Genomic DNA, 17,365 nt, shown 5'->3' with positions numbered 1-17,365 from the left:
TCTACTTGCTTGGTAATGGTAGATGATGGAGATCTTAAATCATAGTGCAGAAATGAAACTGGGAACAGATGGATATACTGAGATGCATCATAATGATCTGAATTGTTCTGCCTTAGGATGGGTATACAAAATCTTAGAAACGTGAAGTTTACTTTTGTTTCCAATACATATTTTCTGGGGAGAGACAGTCCAGATCTCTGAGGTATTCTAATGGAGTGGACTCTTAACTATTTTTTGTATAAATATTAAATTTCTGCAAGGGTTATAGCACATATAATTGCTTGGATAAAAATCACCATTGACTGAGGTGAAAAGCTTACAATAAATTTTGAGGAACAACAACATGCACTATCACCTGTCAGAAACCCAATATATATTATACTGTATGTCTGTGTTGGCTAGTGCTTTAGTGAATAAAATAAGTTCGTGTGTATGGATAGGATCAGTTTGCATGTACAGAACCATACTGTATGTCTGCGTTGGATAGTGCTTTAGTGAATTGGATCAGTTTGTGTGTTTGTACAAAACCAAACTGTATGTCTGTGTTGGCTAATGCTTTAGTGAATAGCAACAGCTTGCTTGCATGTACAGAAGCATACTGTATGTCTGTGTTGGCTAGTGCTTTAGTGAATAAGATAAGTTTATGTGTATGGATAGAACCATACTGTATGTCTGTGTTGGCTAGTGCTTTAGTGTCATCTTAGCAACTGCTGCAGATATTTCCTACCAGATACAAAAACGAAGTTAACAATGAATAACATCTCAGTTTTGCTTGTTGAAATATTATATGACCAACATCAACACTTTCACTGTTACACATAATACAAAAAAGTAGAGCATTTTAAAGTCAATAATAGTACTATTTTATCAAAATTTAAATTGATTGACATTAAATTCCATGATAGTGGCCTGATATACAGTTAATCAGCACACACACAAACATTAACACAAACCTTCAAGCAATAACTGTACAGTCCTTTATTAGAAGAGTAATGAATTATATTTTGCACTAAGCAATCTTAATATTGTTATATTTTGCAATATGTAATCTTAATGTTATTTGATTTTGCAATATGGGGTCTTAATATTATTGTCAAGTTTAGGCTCTTTTTTTTATCTTACAGATTATGCAAACTAATCAATATGAGAAAAAGGAATAAACAACAGAATAAAAAGTATAGCCTGATAACTATCATGATTAAACATGCTTTACTTTGAAATCAGATATAAACGTAAGATATAGATATATGGCTGGATGTATTACAGAACATTATGCATGAACAAAATGGAGGACTGTACAATATCTATATTTGAGTAAAAGCATTTACTTTAAATTTATATAAGGCAGTGTATTTATTATAAAACATTATATATATATATATATATATATATATATATATATATATATATATATATATATATATATATATATATATGCACACAGATTTTCCACAATACTTACCGAATAATAATCAAACCACCTTCCCTCTGGGAAGTAGACATCCTTTGTTATTTTTCCCTGAAATTTAAAAAAGTGTCTACATATTATTTATCAAACTACTTTATTTGCTTAGACAACAGTTTTACTTCATGATGGGAAAGTTAAGAGTAAATGGGAAGTAACAGGAATTTGCTTTTCCTTAGGACTTTATAATATAGGAAATATATGTCCACTGCTTTCTCTGGCATTGCATTATCAGCTGACTAATGGAGTTGGGAACCATGGTGACTCAGTGGTTAGCTTCCTCGATTCCCAGCTTAAAGGGTATAGGTTAGAATCCTATCAGCCCAGTCAACAAAATGTGGTGTTTACTTGAATTATCTTGACACTGACATATAAAGAGATAAAATCAGTTCTAAGATTGTCCACAAAAAAAGATCATAAAAGAATTCAGTAATAAAACTGCAAAAAAATATGTTTTTATTTTTTCTTCTAATTCCTCAATTTAGACTTAAATTGATAAAGATAATTTTGGCATTTACTTGTTCTAAAACTGGAGCTATCAGAAGGCATGGACCCCATAGGAACTGTGTATCAATATCCCATGTCCTCCGGTCTTTTGGAAACCTGGAGAGAAACAATGGATGAAACTTTGTTTTATACCATAGTTCTAAAGTGAGAAAATCCTCAAAACCATAATCTTTGTTAGGTCAAGTCTCACTCTTAAATAGCATAATCCTTGTTAGGTCAAGTCTCACTCTTAAATAGCATAATCCTTGTTAGGTCAAGTCTCACGCTTAAATAGCATAATCCTTGTTAGGTCAAGTCTCACTCTTAAATACCATAATCCTTGTTAAGTCAAGTCTCACTCTTAAATAGCATAATCCTTGTTAAGTCAAGTCTCACCCTTAAATACCATAATCCTTGTTAGGTCAAGTCTTACTCTTAAATAGCATTGTCCAATTTATAATGGGTTTTACAACATTAAGGCAGGACCTGCATCATGTCCCCTCAGTAATACCATTGTTATAAAGCAAGAAACCTCTACTCCTAATTAAGCATGGCTATTTATTTACTTTATTTAATTCTGCCATTTCTTTCCTTGATATCAATAATATTTTAAATCAACCATTATATAATGTTCATCTGGTTGAATAATATAAATATAATAACTTTTCAAATAGCACAGATATCGTAATTTTACATATACCGGTAGCTTAAATATTGTAAATTTACAAATAGTTTAAATATTGTACATTTACAAATAGCATAAATATTGTAAATTTACAGTTGCATTGTGATACATGTCTCTACTGATAAGTACATATAAAATGTAAATACATACATTCTTTGCTTATTTAAAAAATAGAGGAATGGTAATTGATTTGCCCATGTATATATATCCCAAGCTCCTACACAACGGTCCCCCAACTCTCACACAACTGTCCCTTAACTCCCACATAACTGTCCCCCAACTGCAACACAACTGTCCCCTAACTCCCACACAACTGTCCCCCAACACCCACACAACTGTCTCCCAACTCCCACACAACTGTCCCCTAACTCCCACATAACTGTCCCCTAACTCCCACACAACTGTCTCCCAACTCCCACACAACTGTTGCCCAACTCCCATACAAATGTCTTCTAACACCCACACAACTGTCTCCCAACTCCCACACAACTGTCCCCTAACTACCACACATCTGTCCCCTAACTCCCACACAACCATCCTCCAACTCCCACACAACTGTCCCCCAACTTCCACACAAATGTCCCCCAAGTCCCATACAAATGTCCCCCAACTCCCACACAACTGTCCCCCAACTCTCACACAACTGTTGCCCAACTCCCACACAACTTTCCTCTACAACCATGATGGAGACAAGTCTATAGTGCTGGCTGTTGCATACAATACCAGTTGTTTCTGGTTAAAGTTAAAAGGACAACTCTTACATAAGTCATGGAGACATAATGATTGGTCAATATGTACATATTCATAAGATGGTCAAGATATACACTAAGTGTCATTGAGAGACTAGCTGGAGCCAAATGATTATGTAAGCCATAACACTGTTAGGAAAGCCATGTTAGACACAATACAGACTGAACATATCCCAAGATATACTCCGGCCATTTCTGATGAAAAATTGCTGAGGCATTCTGGAGAAGTCAAAATAGGTTTCCTACATGATTGCACAGAAAGCCACAGTGCTACAAGTGAAGTAACCCAAAATACCATAAACCATGTTTTCAACATTCCTACCATGTCTGATAGGACTCTAATAATTGGCTCCTCAATTTTGAAAAGTATAATACCAAGGAGACTTTTTAAAACAGATGTACAGACTTTAAGAGGTGCAAAAATCAACAACATCACTGACAGAATAATGAACAGTGACCTAACCAAATACAAACAAATTATTATTTTAGTAGGTGGAAATGATGCCTGTGAGGGAAGGTCACTAAATCAACTCAAAACAGATTTTGAAAGTTTATTGTATGCTGCTAGATATTGCAGCCCAAATACATGTAAATTAATGATATCGGGACTACCTCCTCGTGTGGACACCAAGGCCAAAGAAATAAATGATCTGATAATTGACTTATGTGAAGATTTCAACCTACAGTACATTCCACAATACAAATCTTTCTTCATTCAGAATCAGGATGTCAACCTTAGTCTCTACCACAGAGACAAAATTCATCTAAGCAGAAAAGGAACCTCTCAGCTACTGAGAAATATTAACATGTATGCCCCTATTTTCAAGCACTTTAATGAAGAGTGTTGTCTTAACTGTGGAGAAACTGGGCACTTGACACAGGTATGCCATCATGGCAAACAGATCGAGTGTTTTAGGTGCCATAAATATGGACACAAACAAAGACTTTGTCCATCAATGTATACATATTAGGAAGCTGGCAAAGAGGAGAATGCCAACGCTTCATTTACAAAAAAACTAAATGTACCCAGTGGGACTCTTGACTCTAACTATTCAATGGACACTATTGTAGATGCAAATGTAAATGGATTTTCAGGGTTTGTATGTGACTTTGAAGATGCTAATATATATGAACATTTAAATATAGAAATAGGATGTCAGAATGATAAAAGCAGTATGGAGACAATCTCAGTGAGTACCCCATTGCATGATGACATACATGTAATTGATATGAAACTAAATACAAAAGGTTTTAACATAGGTCACTTAAATGTACAAGGTATAGTGGGAAAGATAGACCAGATTAAGTTAATGTTGTCTTCCATGGAAAATAATATACATGTTTTAGGACTCACTGAAACCAAATTAAATGCTAACCACAATGATGATCTATTTCACTGTCAAGGCTATAATAAACCATTTCGTAGGGACAGAGAGACAGCAGGGGGGGGTCTTGTTGTATACATTAGGGAAGATGTAAATGTAAAAAGGCGACTTGACTTGGAGTCACATGAAATTGAGAGTATCTGGGTGGAAATTTTTCAAAATAATGCAAAATCTTTCCTAGCTGGTTTCATTTATAGACCACCTTCCTCCAAAGCATTTTGGAATGATAACTTTTTGAAACAAATAGAAAGTGTTCTAGCACAGGAGAAAGAAACATATATACTCGGAGATATAAATAAGGACCTTCTCAATACTCAAATAAGGAACAACTGGATGGAATTTATTGAATCATTAGGCCTAGACCAGCTGGTAAATGAGCCTACAAGGGTAACAGAAAAATCAAGCACTCTTATTGATCACATTTATACTAACCTACCAGACAATGTGGCTTGTGTTAATGTACCAAATGTTGGTCTTAGTGACCACTATCCTACTTTTTTGACAAGAAAGGTTAAATGCAAGAAAAATAAGAAAAATACACATAAAACGATCACTTACAGATCGTTCAAAACTTTTAATGAAGAACAATTTCTCAATGACCTATATAAAGTTCCATGGAGTATGATCCAAAATTTGGATGACATAGATGAAGCCATGAGGGTGTGGACTGATTTATGGATGTAGTATCTAAGCATGCACCACTGAAAGTACATGGCTTACTACTGAAATCCTAGATGCTATGAAAACACGAGACAAATTCAAGGCTATGGAAAACCATGCACAATATAAAGTATGGAGAAATAAAATAACAAGTATGATCAAAAAAGCTAAAAAAACTTATTATCAATCATTACTTGAAAACAAAAAGAGCAACACAAACTCCATTTGGAAAGTCTTCAATGAACTCACTGGAGGAACGCACAAAAAACAGACAAATAAAATTCACTCACTTCTGGTAAATGACACCATAGTCACTGATGAAACTGACATTGCAAATGTTTTCAATGATTTTTTCATCAACATTACCACAAAGTTAAAAGAGCCAGTGATAGAAAACAACTTTAATGAACTGAAAAAGTTCTGCAGCAGTAAAATCTCAAAGGAGGTATGTTTCTCTATCCCACCAGTGTCAAAAAACTTTGTTAAAAAATGTCTCAGTGAACTTGATACCAAGAAAGCTACACCCTAATCAATCAGGCTTTAGACAGAACCATTCCTGTGAGACTGCCTTGATCTCCCTAACTGATAAATGGCTTCAAGCACTTGACCAAGGTAGAATAATAGGAACTGTATTTGTAGATTTCAGGAAAGCTTTTGACATGGTGGATCATGAAATCCTTTTGAAGAAACTGAAAATCTACCAGTGTGATGAAAGAACAATTAGATGGTTTACTTCATACTTAAATGAGAGAACACAACATGTTTACATAAATAATGTTCCGTCTGAACCTGAAACAATTAGATATGGAGTACCACAAGGCTCAATTCTAGGTCCACTACTATTCATTTTATTTATTAATGACCTACCACTTTTACTAAAAGACTCAATATCATCTACAGATCTCTATGCAGATGACACAACATTGTCAGACATCCAAAACACAAAGTATGAGCTCGAAATTTCTTTACAGAATGCACTAAACAAACTGGAAAACTGGTGCACATGTAATGGCATGGTGGTAAATACTGGTAAAACTAAAATATTACTTATCTCAACACGGCAAAGAAGGACAAATCTTGATAGTGATGAACTATGTCTGACATGGAAGGATACAAATCTGCAAATAGTCTGTCATGATAGGCTACTTGGTGTTCTGGTAGATAATAACCTATCATGGACTGAACATATCAAACATACCAGTAAAAAAGTCAATTCAAGTTTATGGCTTCTCAGTAGGATAAGACATTTTCTCCCTGAAAGGCACAGGAAACTATTTTATAACAGTTACATACAACCCTATTTGGACTACTGTAGTACAGTATGGGGTAATTCAAATGATAAAAACATAGCAAAGCTGGCACATCTTCAAAAAAGAGCATTTGGGCTAATATCAATCCAGAAAGAAAGCAAGGAAAGTTTAGCTGGTAGGTTAAAAATATTACCTATTAAAGACCGAATCTGTTTGAGAAAAGCCAAATTAATGTACAGGATATCTCTGAATAGTGCTCCTGAATATTTACAATCACTATTCCAGTATAGGCTACCTGGTAATACTCCCCACCTGCGATCCATGTCTACCAAACAGTATAAAATTCCCAAACCAAATAAGGAGTTATTTAAAAAAAGTTTCCAATACTCTGGAACTCTGCTCTGGAATAGTATTCCAGCTGAGATTAGAAATGCCCACTCTATTTCCTTCTTCCAAACCCAATATATTCAGTGGCTTCAGAGATGCAGCTTAAATAAATAAATTCCTTTGTATGAGGGCCTCAAGGTAGATTAGTTTTTAGCTAATTGTGTTACCCTCTTTAAATAAGGTCCTTATTATTATTATTTATTATTATTATAAAATAGTCACCGAAAACACAAAATTGATAGGACCTGTTTTTAACATTTCTACCATGTCCGATAAAAAAATCTCAGTTGTTCTGGACTTGAAAATAGGTTATCCCTATGACTGCAGTGGAAGTTAGACCACAGCTAGGAGAGTCACCATGGAAAGGATTTTAACAGTACATGTCCTCATAAACATTCCCAAGATGTCTAAAAAATCAACTCAGTTGTTAGAGAGAAGATTTTGAAAATAAGGCTTCCACTTTGATGCAAAGGAAGCTACACCATTGCTAGAGAAGTCACTCCAAACAATTTTGACACAGCATGTGTCATAAAGAGAAGGAAAAAAAGCATTCAAAGTCTGAAAATGATTCTGATTTTGGAGAAGAAGTTGAAAATAGGTTTTCCATATAGTTACTATGGAATTCTAACTATTGGAAAGGGGGTCATCTTTGGACATAATTTTCATAGATCATGCTGTTACAGTAATTCCAATTAAGTTTGATTCAAATTGCCTCATGATAAGTTGACAATTAGTTTTCTATATGGCTTTATAGGAAGCCTTACTGTTGTTTGGGTGTCACACAACACGAACTTTTGATAAAGCATGTCATAAGAAACATTCCTACAATGTCTGATTTAAACTGACTCACATCTTCTTGAAAGAAAGCTGAAAATATGTTTTCAATTTAGCTGCTATGGAAGCCACACCATTGCTACTGAAGCCTCCCTAGGCACAATTTGATAAAGCACGTCCTAATAACCTTTCCTACCATGTAGACTGAAATTGGCCCAGTCATTCTGGATATTAAGCTGAAAATAAATGTTCCAACCTGTTGCAAAGCCATATCACTGACAAGACAGCCACACCAGATACAATTTTAATTAGTGCAGCACCTAACAAACATTTTACAAAGTTTGAGAAAAATTGTCTGAGCTCTTCTGGAAAAAGTAATATAACTGGACCAAACATGATCTAATTTTGGTTCATAAGGCCCGGAAAAAATGTTCTTGATCACTAGATGATACCTTTTGCAAAGGATTGGAAGTTCACTCATGTTCAAGATCTTGTAAACCGTTTCTAATATACTATGTAAACTTTTGATAAGTGTCAAGGGAAGTATACTAGTTACAGTGAAACCTGATGCACATGGAACCATTTAAATTTGATCTGTATGAATATGTGAAGTTTAAATAGGGGCTGAAACAGAAGCAAACAGCATTTGGAGAATGGTGAAATATGCAAGAACACTAATAATAAAGTAAATCAAGTGTCCTGTAACCTTGAAAATCAGGTCATGGTCACCAGAAACAAATAAGGTTTTGGGATCCTTTTAAAGGCAACTAAATATCCAATTAAGTCAGGCCTCCTCCACCCACCAACAGCAAATTAACCAACACTGCATAGAGAATGTCTTCATGTAACCTGGAGAATTTTTGCACGTCACAAATAGCTATAAATCAGGTCTTGGGATCCCCTTAATGCATCAGTATATCACATTTTGTCCAGTCTGGTTAACTCATACTAGATATATACTCCTTACAAGCTTGTTCCTTCACTAGATAAAGTACCTCACTGACAATGAATATTAACATTTCCTTCTCTAGATAAAGTACCTCACTGACAATGAATATTAACATTTCCTTCTCTAGATAAAGTACCTCACTGACAATGAATATTAATGTTTTCTTCTCTAGTCTAAAGTATCTCACTGACAATAAACATTAATGGTTCCTTCATTTGATAAAGTACCTCACTGACACCGAATATTAATGGTTCCATCTCTAGATAGTGTACCTCATTGACACTGACTATTAATGGTTCCTTCATCTAAGATGAAGGTGGTGCTCTACTAAATAAGTTTCATATTTTGCATCAGGTTAGAATTTTAAACAAAAAGAATTTCCCTGGCTTTCCTCACTGGTTATACTGGCTATTTAAAAAAGATCTTAGGTATTGTTCAAAGAACCTTTAATTCCCTTTATTTTGGTGGATGATTAATGGTTGTGATATGGGTTATAGAGTATACAGCCTGGCCTTACTCCAGATGTGCACCTTTCAAAATACTCCACTTGGTCATTTTCACTTCCTGGACTTCAGAGGTTAATTGTAAAAAAGGAGCTGATAACTTATTTTTACTGTTTATATATTTGGTAATTCATCCATTGCTCTTTCAGAAGCTAGTATTGTCTAGCGGGAAAAAATTAATTTTCTTTATTTTAATAGGTGCTAAAGATAGTGTACTTTAAACTATTTCGGGCTGATTTTGTTGCACATGGGAGCAGTCATTTTAGTTACAAATGTGCTTAGATCATGTACAATTTCCTTAAGTACAATAAGAAAAGTCGGCCATATTACATCAAAGTAGCATAGAGGTATGCAAACATTCTCTCCACTCTGCATGTTTCAAATGCAAACAACTCACCTTACATATGTCACTCTCTCAGAAGTACATAATATTGGTGAGCCCCCCCAAAGTACCTATCCGACATGGAATATTAATGGTTCCTTCTCTAGATAAAGTACCTCACTGACATGGAATATTAAATGTTCCTTCTCTAGATAAAGCACCTCACTTACACTGAATATTAAGTAGCAATCACCACAACTGAATCAGGTCTTGAAAACTTCTCAAAGCATCTAAAGGTTCAGTAAGGACCGATTCTCTGAAAGCATCTAAATGTTCAGTAAGAACTGCCTTGGTTCAATAGTCTTTCTTTGTTATCTTGCTTACAATGTCCTTCCCCTGGTAAACAAAATGTCATTTGGTCATCTTGAATGTTGGGTCATCGGTCACCAAATACTAAAAAGATCATGGGACACCCCTGCTGTCAAGACATTTACATATCAAATTTGGTCAGTTCAGTCACACTGTATTGGATATATCAATTTAAAAGATGATTTTGGTCACTTAGCACAAAGTATCACCTTGAGACCTTGAAAATAATGTCAGTCACCTGAATCTCATCAGAATTTTAGACTGGTAAGACTCAGTAGAGGAATGGGTGAAGGTGAGACCAGGAAGTTGTGATTTATCTACATGACATATGAATCAATTATGAATCAAAACCCCACATCACTCAGGGCCCCATTTATTGGGAACATCTAAATAAATGAGTTATCTATGAGTACAATACAAGAGTCTACTAAGTATGGTGAGCAGATTTCATTTAATTTGATCAATTCATTCTATTTCTCTGACTATTAAAAACTCCTAATATAACTGAAAGTGTATTCTGCACTTTCCTTTGCACTTTTACCTCTTGTATGATCTTTTTATGTTTAAAATAGTTTTATTTTATATCTATATTTAGATGAATGGACTATGCAGTCTGAAATAAATAATTTTTATTTTCTAGTACTGCACACATTTAATTCTCATGAGCTTAATGAGTATCCACACATGGATGCATAACAATCTTACATCTGTATCAATACCTACTCATGCATCATTGAGCGTATAATCGTCCCACCCTGTGTATGTGTGCGGTAGAACAGAGTGTAAAGGTAGGGCAGCAATAAGTAGCGGGTCTCCAAAACCTGACGTGAGGATTTAGCCACAGCAGGACCAAATGCAGCAGGGTCCTGGACCTAAAACAAAAACAAATGATTTGCATGTGTTACCAGAACTTGGTCAAAATGTAAAGCCATCATCCACAGAACTGGCAACAACTTCTGTATATCATAAAACTTTTAAGGTCTTAAATATTTTTGATGGAAGAATTTTGTGATTTACTCACTAGCAATAAACATATTGTGCATGTATAAGAATTATAAGGTGAACATGGCATAGCTCTGATTCCTCATTATTGGTGGAAACAAATGACGTTTAAGATTTCTTTTCTTGTGCTGAATAATGAGAAATATTTTAATAGTATTTTGTAAGAAATACACAATCTCATTTTTGTAAAAGTGTTTCTCTTTCTAACAATGGGTTACTGTGTGTATATTTTGTATATGAAACAGACAGAGGATTGTTTTATACTTTATTATATTTTAAACTTCTCAACATACTCTCTTATCAACTGCTCAAATCATTTTATATGCAAACATATACCCATACGACTATGAAGGTCATATTTTATTTAGATATCAAGGATGTACATCACATAATTGTCAGTTCTCTTCCCCACTTGTCCTTAAATTTTCTAACAAATTGTGATTGAGTCCTCTCCTCATTTTGCTCAGAGCTGACACTATCTTTCTGTTTCTTTGGAGCCTGAGGGTCAGAAAATACATCACTGACAGGTCGTTTCCGTAACTGAGACACAAAAATATATATATGTCTTCGTGCCATTGTCATTTTAAAGTTCAGATGTATGCACTGAGTGTTATGTCCAATAAATTTTTTCTGAATGATCCATTAATAAATGTGTTTGAGGTTTTAAACACTTTGCCAAATGAAGCAAATTAATCACAAATAAAACACAATCCCACACTGAAAACTGGCTTAGCAAGAAGCCACATATTTGTTTCGTCTAACTGATTATAATTTAAAGTGCAATCAAACAAATGCCGAGATTTTATCAGAAATGAATCCAGTGAAGTGATAAATGATTCCAAATTTTGAAGCATCCTGCCAAATGAAGCAAATTGCTAATAAAACAATTTAAGTTATCTGGTTTCATGACCTGCCATAATGTTAAGCTCAAGTTCTGACCAGTTCTATATAATTTGATGTCTAAACATACCAGTGCAGATATTTGATCAAAAAGGCAGTCCATTCATGTCAAAATTGGTTCCTCTTCCTCTATCATAAACTTCAAACATAATCTCAAAACCATCCAACCTAATTCAGTTGCACCTAAGCCTGACCTGACATCAGTGAATAGTTAGCTCTGCCCAGTTTGTATACATCTTCCACTGGTGTGATATTATTGGTTATCAAGGTGTAAAGTGATGTCAAACTGATGTCGATCAGTGCCGCCTACAGTAGATTTATCATGGACAGCATCTTAGTAACAAAGTAAGCTGGAGGTGAATCATGGGTAATTAAGATTGATGCTCTAGCCCAAATCTACGTGCATCAAAGAGATAAACAAGCCAAAATTTCAATGCTTCAAAAATGGGTCATATTTAAATTCCACGTGTCAAAACCCAAGGGTACACATCTATTGAGAACTCTGTAATTCTATCCATTTAATACAAAATGGAAATCCTGACCTTGGTAAATCAATTACAAATGAACATATTACAAAGGTAAACAATGAATGAAAGTGACAAATGCAAAATCAGATGCACAAATTACAAAGGAGAGAGATAACAAATGATGGGATGATAGCTGCAATGCAAACCTGAAGAGAGTGCAAAAAAACTGCAGAATGAATGCAAATAAAAATACAAATGAAGTGAAGATTTTGTAAACTAATCCATTTCAGGGCTCTGACCCAAGTGTCATCAAAATCTCTTCAGAAATGAAACCTCTACATTGCTAACAAGCTCAGCAAATCACATGCCTAATTATTATGCATAAATCTTAGTTATAGTCAAACATCTTTAAGGGCTTGATGAGCCTGATCAAAATCATTTGATGGGACTTTTAACACATTACTGGCTATTTCATGCCAAACTAACCCAAGATGTTCATGATACAAGTCTACATACTAAGTCTGATCGAAATCTTATTGGAAATATAACCTTCAGTGTGGTAGTAAGCTCAGCCAATGCATAGATGCCATGCTTAAATGAACTCATCTGAGATCTTACAAGTTTATTAACATACCAAGTAGGATCAAGTTGGATCTAAAATATGGCCTAAAAAGTAATAGATTCAGAATATTTTTATGTAAAATCATCTCATTAATATGCATGGATAACATGACATCATTAATATGCATGAACAAAATTACATCATTAATATGCATGGACAACATCACATCATTAATATGCATGAACATCACATCATTAATATGCATGGACAACATCACCTCATTAATACACATGGACAACATCACGTCATTAATCTGCATGAACAAAAATCACATCATTAATATGCATGAACAAAATCACCTCATTTATATACATGTGTCAAACTCATCAGAGGTCTCAGTGATGTAAGCTTAAAAATCAAGTGTGATGAAAACCTGACAGCGGTCTCAATGATGTAAACCTAGAAATCAAGTGTGATGAAAACCTGACAGCGGTCTCAATGATGTAAGCCTATATATCAAGTGTGATGAAAACCTGACAGCGGTCTCAATGATGTAAACCTAGAAATCAAGCGTGATGAAAACCTGACAGCAGTCACAAAGATGTAAACCTATATATCAGGTGTGATAAAACCTGACAGAGGTCTCAGTGATGTAAGCCTATATATCAAGTGTGATGAAAACCTGACAGAGGTCTCAGTGATGTAAACCTATATATCAAGTGTGATGAAAACCTGACAGCAGTCTCAATGATGTAAGACTATATATCAAGTGTGATGAAAACCTGACAGAGGTCTCAGTGATGTAAACCTATATATCAAGTGTGATGAAAACCTGACAGCGGTCACAAAGATGTAAACCTATATATCAGGTGTGATAAAACCTGATAGAGGTCTCAGTGATGTAACCCTTCTCAGTGATGTAAGCCTATGTATCAAGTGGGATCAAAATCTAATCAGAGATGAAGCCTCTAGAGTGTTCACAATGAAGTGTTGACAAGCAGATGCTGGTCAATTGCTAATGGATACAGAACCATATGACAAGCTCACTTGACCTTCAGACAGGTGAGCAAATGGCTCCATAGTAATTAGAAAACTGCAGGTAATTTAAAGCTGATGTATTGCATCTTGGGTGCCAAAAATAAATCATGTTTCAGATTATAATTTCTTTTCTTAGTTTTCATTTGCACACTCTCTGATGAAGTGTGATTGTCTATCCATATATATGTGTGTGCACATGTATGTCTGACTGTTCATGTACGCAATGTTGTGCAGCTCCTACACTGTTCAAGACTGAGTCGTTATTACACAGAGAATATAATAGCTGATGGTATGTCAAAATGCAAAATAGTTTTAGAATTTTGATTTATCATTGGGGAGAGGGGAAGAAATCAAGGGGTGGTTCACTTTTGCTGGGAGTGAAGATAAACTAAAGAAAGCACAGGGATATGTATCATTATATTGTCATGTATGCTTTGGGCCTAAAGCAGACACAATGATCTACTGTCGCATAGGCTTTTGAAGTAATCACTGGGCCTAAAGCAGAAAATTCATTCTACATGTATTGTCTTGTATGCTTTTCATGTAACCACTGACAGAGCCTAAAGCAGACACATCATTCTATTGTCTTGTATGCTTTTGAAGTAACCACTAGACCTAAAGCAAACATCATTCTATTGTCATGTAGGCTTTCCAAGTAACCACTGGGCCTAAAGCAGACCTACAAGTTTAAGTTTCAGAACAAGCAACTTCCATGTTTTCTGCTTTTTCTTGGCAGTAGGGGGAGGTAGATTTGTAGAGAAAAGGGATAGTTAATGGTGGTCATATAGTGAAATAATAATACTGACAATCAAACACAGTCATCCATGTCAAGCCACTTATGAAATTGTTAAAACTCAGTGATAAAACAGTTCATGTCTGGAAATGAAACTCGATGGATTCAGTAATTAGGGGCCATAACTCTGCTGAATGACAATGTTGAACACTGATAAGCAAAATCAGCCCAGGCTTCATCAATAATTTAATCTAGTTTATATCCCCAATAATTAAGGGAGTTACTGTGTGGAAACAAAAATGAGTCAGCATGACATTAAGTGGTTATAATTCTACTAAACATTAAAACAGAAACCTGACATCAAATTTAGCTAATTTCTAACCATTCTCAAGCTGTCTACAAAATTTGACTGAAATACACAATCAGAATTAAGGGCATCAATGTGCTAGTTGGGGCTATAACCTTGCTAGTCACAATGATGTAGGATGTTGACAATCAAAACATGGCTGAGCCCAAATTAATATTAAATTCCATACCAAGTTTGGTTGAAATGCAATTAATAGAGTTATTGTGCAGAAACAATCAGGTTACAACTCCACAAAAATGAGGACGTAGATTGTTGAGAATTGAATTCAGCCATGTTCTTGTCACTACTAAGCTGCATTTTAAATTAGGATGAAATGTAATAATAAAGGGAGTAACTGCGTGAAACAAAAATGGGATGTACAGACAGATGGCTGGATAGATGGACAGAAAGAATAACAGGAAGATGAAAAGTCCTAATTTCATATCTCAAAGAAAATTAGGGGACAATTATAGATACTAGCTGTAATACATTTAGTCAGCCTAGAGCAAAGTATAAGATGGATAGCAAATCTAATTAACATAAACCACAAAGAAGAACAAAGTCCTCAAACAATTAAAGCTTGAGATAAAAATCCTACCCTGTAGTTGATAGCATTGTGATTCCTAGAGAAGGTATAGAAAGCCCCAAGCTGCATCCAGCGCTGACAGAGTTCTTCATTTGTGTCTCCATTAAACCCACAAATATCTGCTCCAACCTGTGGTGAAAAAAATATCTTTTCTTTTACTAAACAAAAGTACATTACAAGTACAACTGGGATTTAGTGGTCCATGTGATGACACGACTCTGAAGGTTATTAACCAGTGGGCATCAATGACCCAGATGTTTGCGCAAAGTATGCAGTCTGGAACTATGGTACCATGAAGAAACCCTCTAGGCCACAAAATATATATGTTGCTTGATTATCTTAAGCACAAGTATTATGACTCTATGGTCTTAAATTAAGAAACAGAAAAGAGCAAAAACCAACAAGAAATGTAAAACTGAAGAAAAATACTTTATTTCCCTTAAATACAAAGTGAAAATTTTAAAAACTTACAGTATTGTGAAATCAATCCCAAATAGTCCTAAAAGTTCACAAGTTCAAAGTACAGAGTTCCAAATGAATTCCAGTGGTATTCCAAATATATTCCAATATTGAATGTGTTGATATGCTGTAGTCTCAAATGCACTAATGTACCAACAATCTTTTGATGTATCACAATGATTTAATCTAAAACAACAAGACTGATTCCAGGATTGTGTAATTTTTAAGTAAACAACATTAATATACAAAGCTAAGACACAATAATAGAGTAAGGATGTAGGTCAGTTTCTAAAACATTCAAAGTAATCAAAATGATCAGGAATTTCCAGGTGAAAAACTGATGTTCTTCACTCAGACACAAGTAAATATGTTTACCTCCATTATTAATGATCAGAATATTTAATCAATAATCACAGAGAAATATTAGCTACATATTATGTTGTTTACAAAAACAATGTCACTGTTCAGGTACACCATGAAATTGATTTTGAACAAAGGTCAATTACAAAATACAGATATACAAAATACATAATCATGAAGAAAAGCCAACAAACAATACAACTTCAATATATAAAACACAAGCCATCCATTACATTTTGTTAAGGAACAGGCTTAAGAATAAATGTTTTTCTGTAAAACTCTTATTTCTTTGAATCATAATGACCCTTACAGCTTAAGTGCTCTTAACAAATATTTTTCAAGGAAGATGGACCAGAACTAAAGTTATTATCCAAAAAACATGTTTCTTCTTTCAGTTACAGTGACCTTGACACTTTATCCTTTAAAACCAAAAGCCAATGTGCTTCTTTCCTTACCCCAAGTGCAAGCCATTCACAAAGTTTAGACTAGGTCTGTGATTCAGAAGTAATGTTTTTTTATGCAGAGACCATTTTCTTCACTCTATCTCAGTAACTTTGATCTTTATATCTCAAAACGGATAGGCTTTCTTTTTAACTCAAGTGCAAGATATCCACAAAACTCAGTGAAGGTAAATGATGTAGAAATGAAGTCATACTGGATGTCCTGGCAGTACCAAAGTCATTTAGCATCAACTAGACATAATAAGAAATATTCTGGTGAAAATCCCATGCCCACTGGATTTCCTGTTCTGGAGGAGTAGATGTCACAATGTTTTCAAGATGGCTGCCATGGCAACTACACTGGATGTCAGATTGGTACCATTTTCATTTAGAACAATCTAGATATCATAAGACATTTTCTCGTCAAAGCCCCACGAGAATATGAATTTCCATTCATGAGGAACAGCTAAAATAAAATTTGTAATAAG

At 34.7% G+C, this 17,365-nt stretch overlaps 1 protein-coding gene across 3 annotated transcripts in view; it reads right to left on the bottom strand.

Moving 5' to 3' along the window:
• Window positions 1-17,365, bottom strand: part of LOC149806562 (maltase-glucoamylase-like) — a 353,277-nt gene that overhangs the window by 30,610 nt on the left and 305,302 nt on the right. For all 3 annotated transcript variants that reach the window (XM_089954672.1, XM_089954663.1, XM_089954683.1), the window contains 4 exons: window positions 15,631-15,747; window positions 10,708-10,856; window positions 1,984-2,068; window positions 1,463-1,519 (listed from right to left, as the gene is read on the bottom strand). In XM_089954672.1, the coding sequence (XP_089810798.1) occupies window positions 1,463-1,519; window positions 1,984-2,068; window positions 10,708-10,856; window positions 15,631-15,747 (408 nt within the window). The remainder of the gene's footprint in view (window positions 1-1,462; window positions 1,520-1,983; window positions 2,069-10,707; window positions 10,857-15,630; window positions 15,748-17,365) is intronic.

Source organism: Sinohyriopsis cumingii, chromosome 1 (genome assembly GCF_028554795.1).
Source record: "Sinohyriopsis cumingii isolate HCF-2022 chromosome 1, ASM2855479v2, whole genome shotgun sequence".
Taxonomy (NCBI): domain Eukaryota; kingdom Metazoa; phylum Mollusca; class Bivalvia; order Unionida; family Unionidae; genus Sinohyriopsis; species Sinohyriopsis cumingii.
This window is presented reverse-complemented; position numbering and strand designations above follow the sequence as displayed.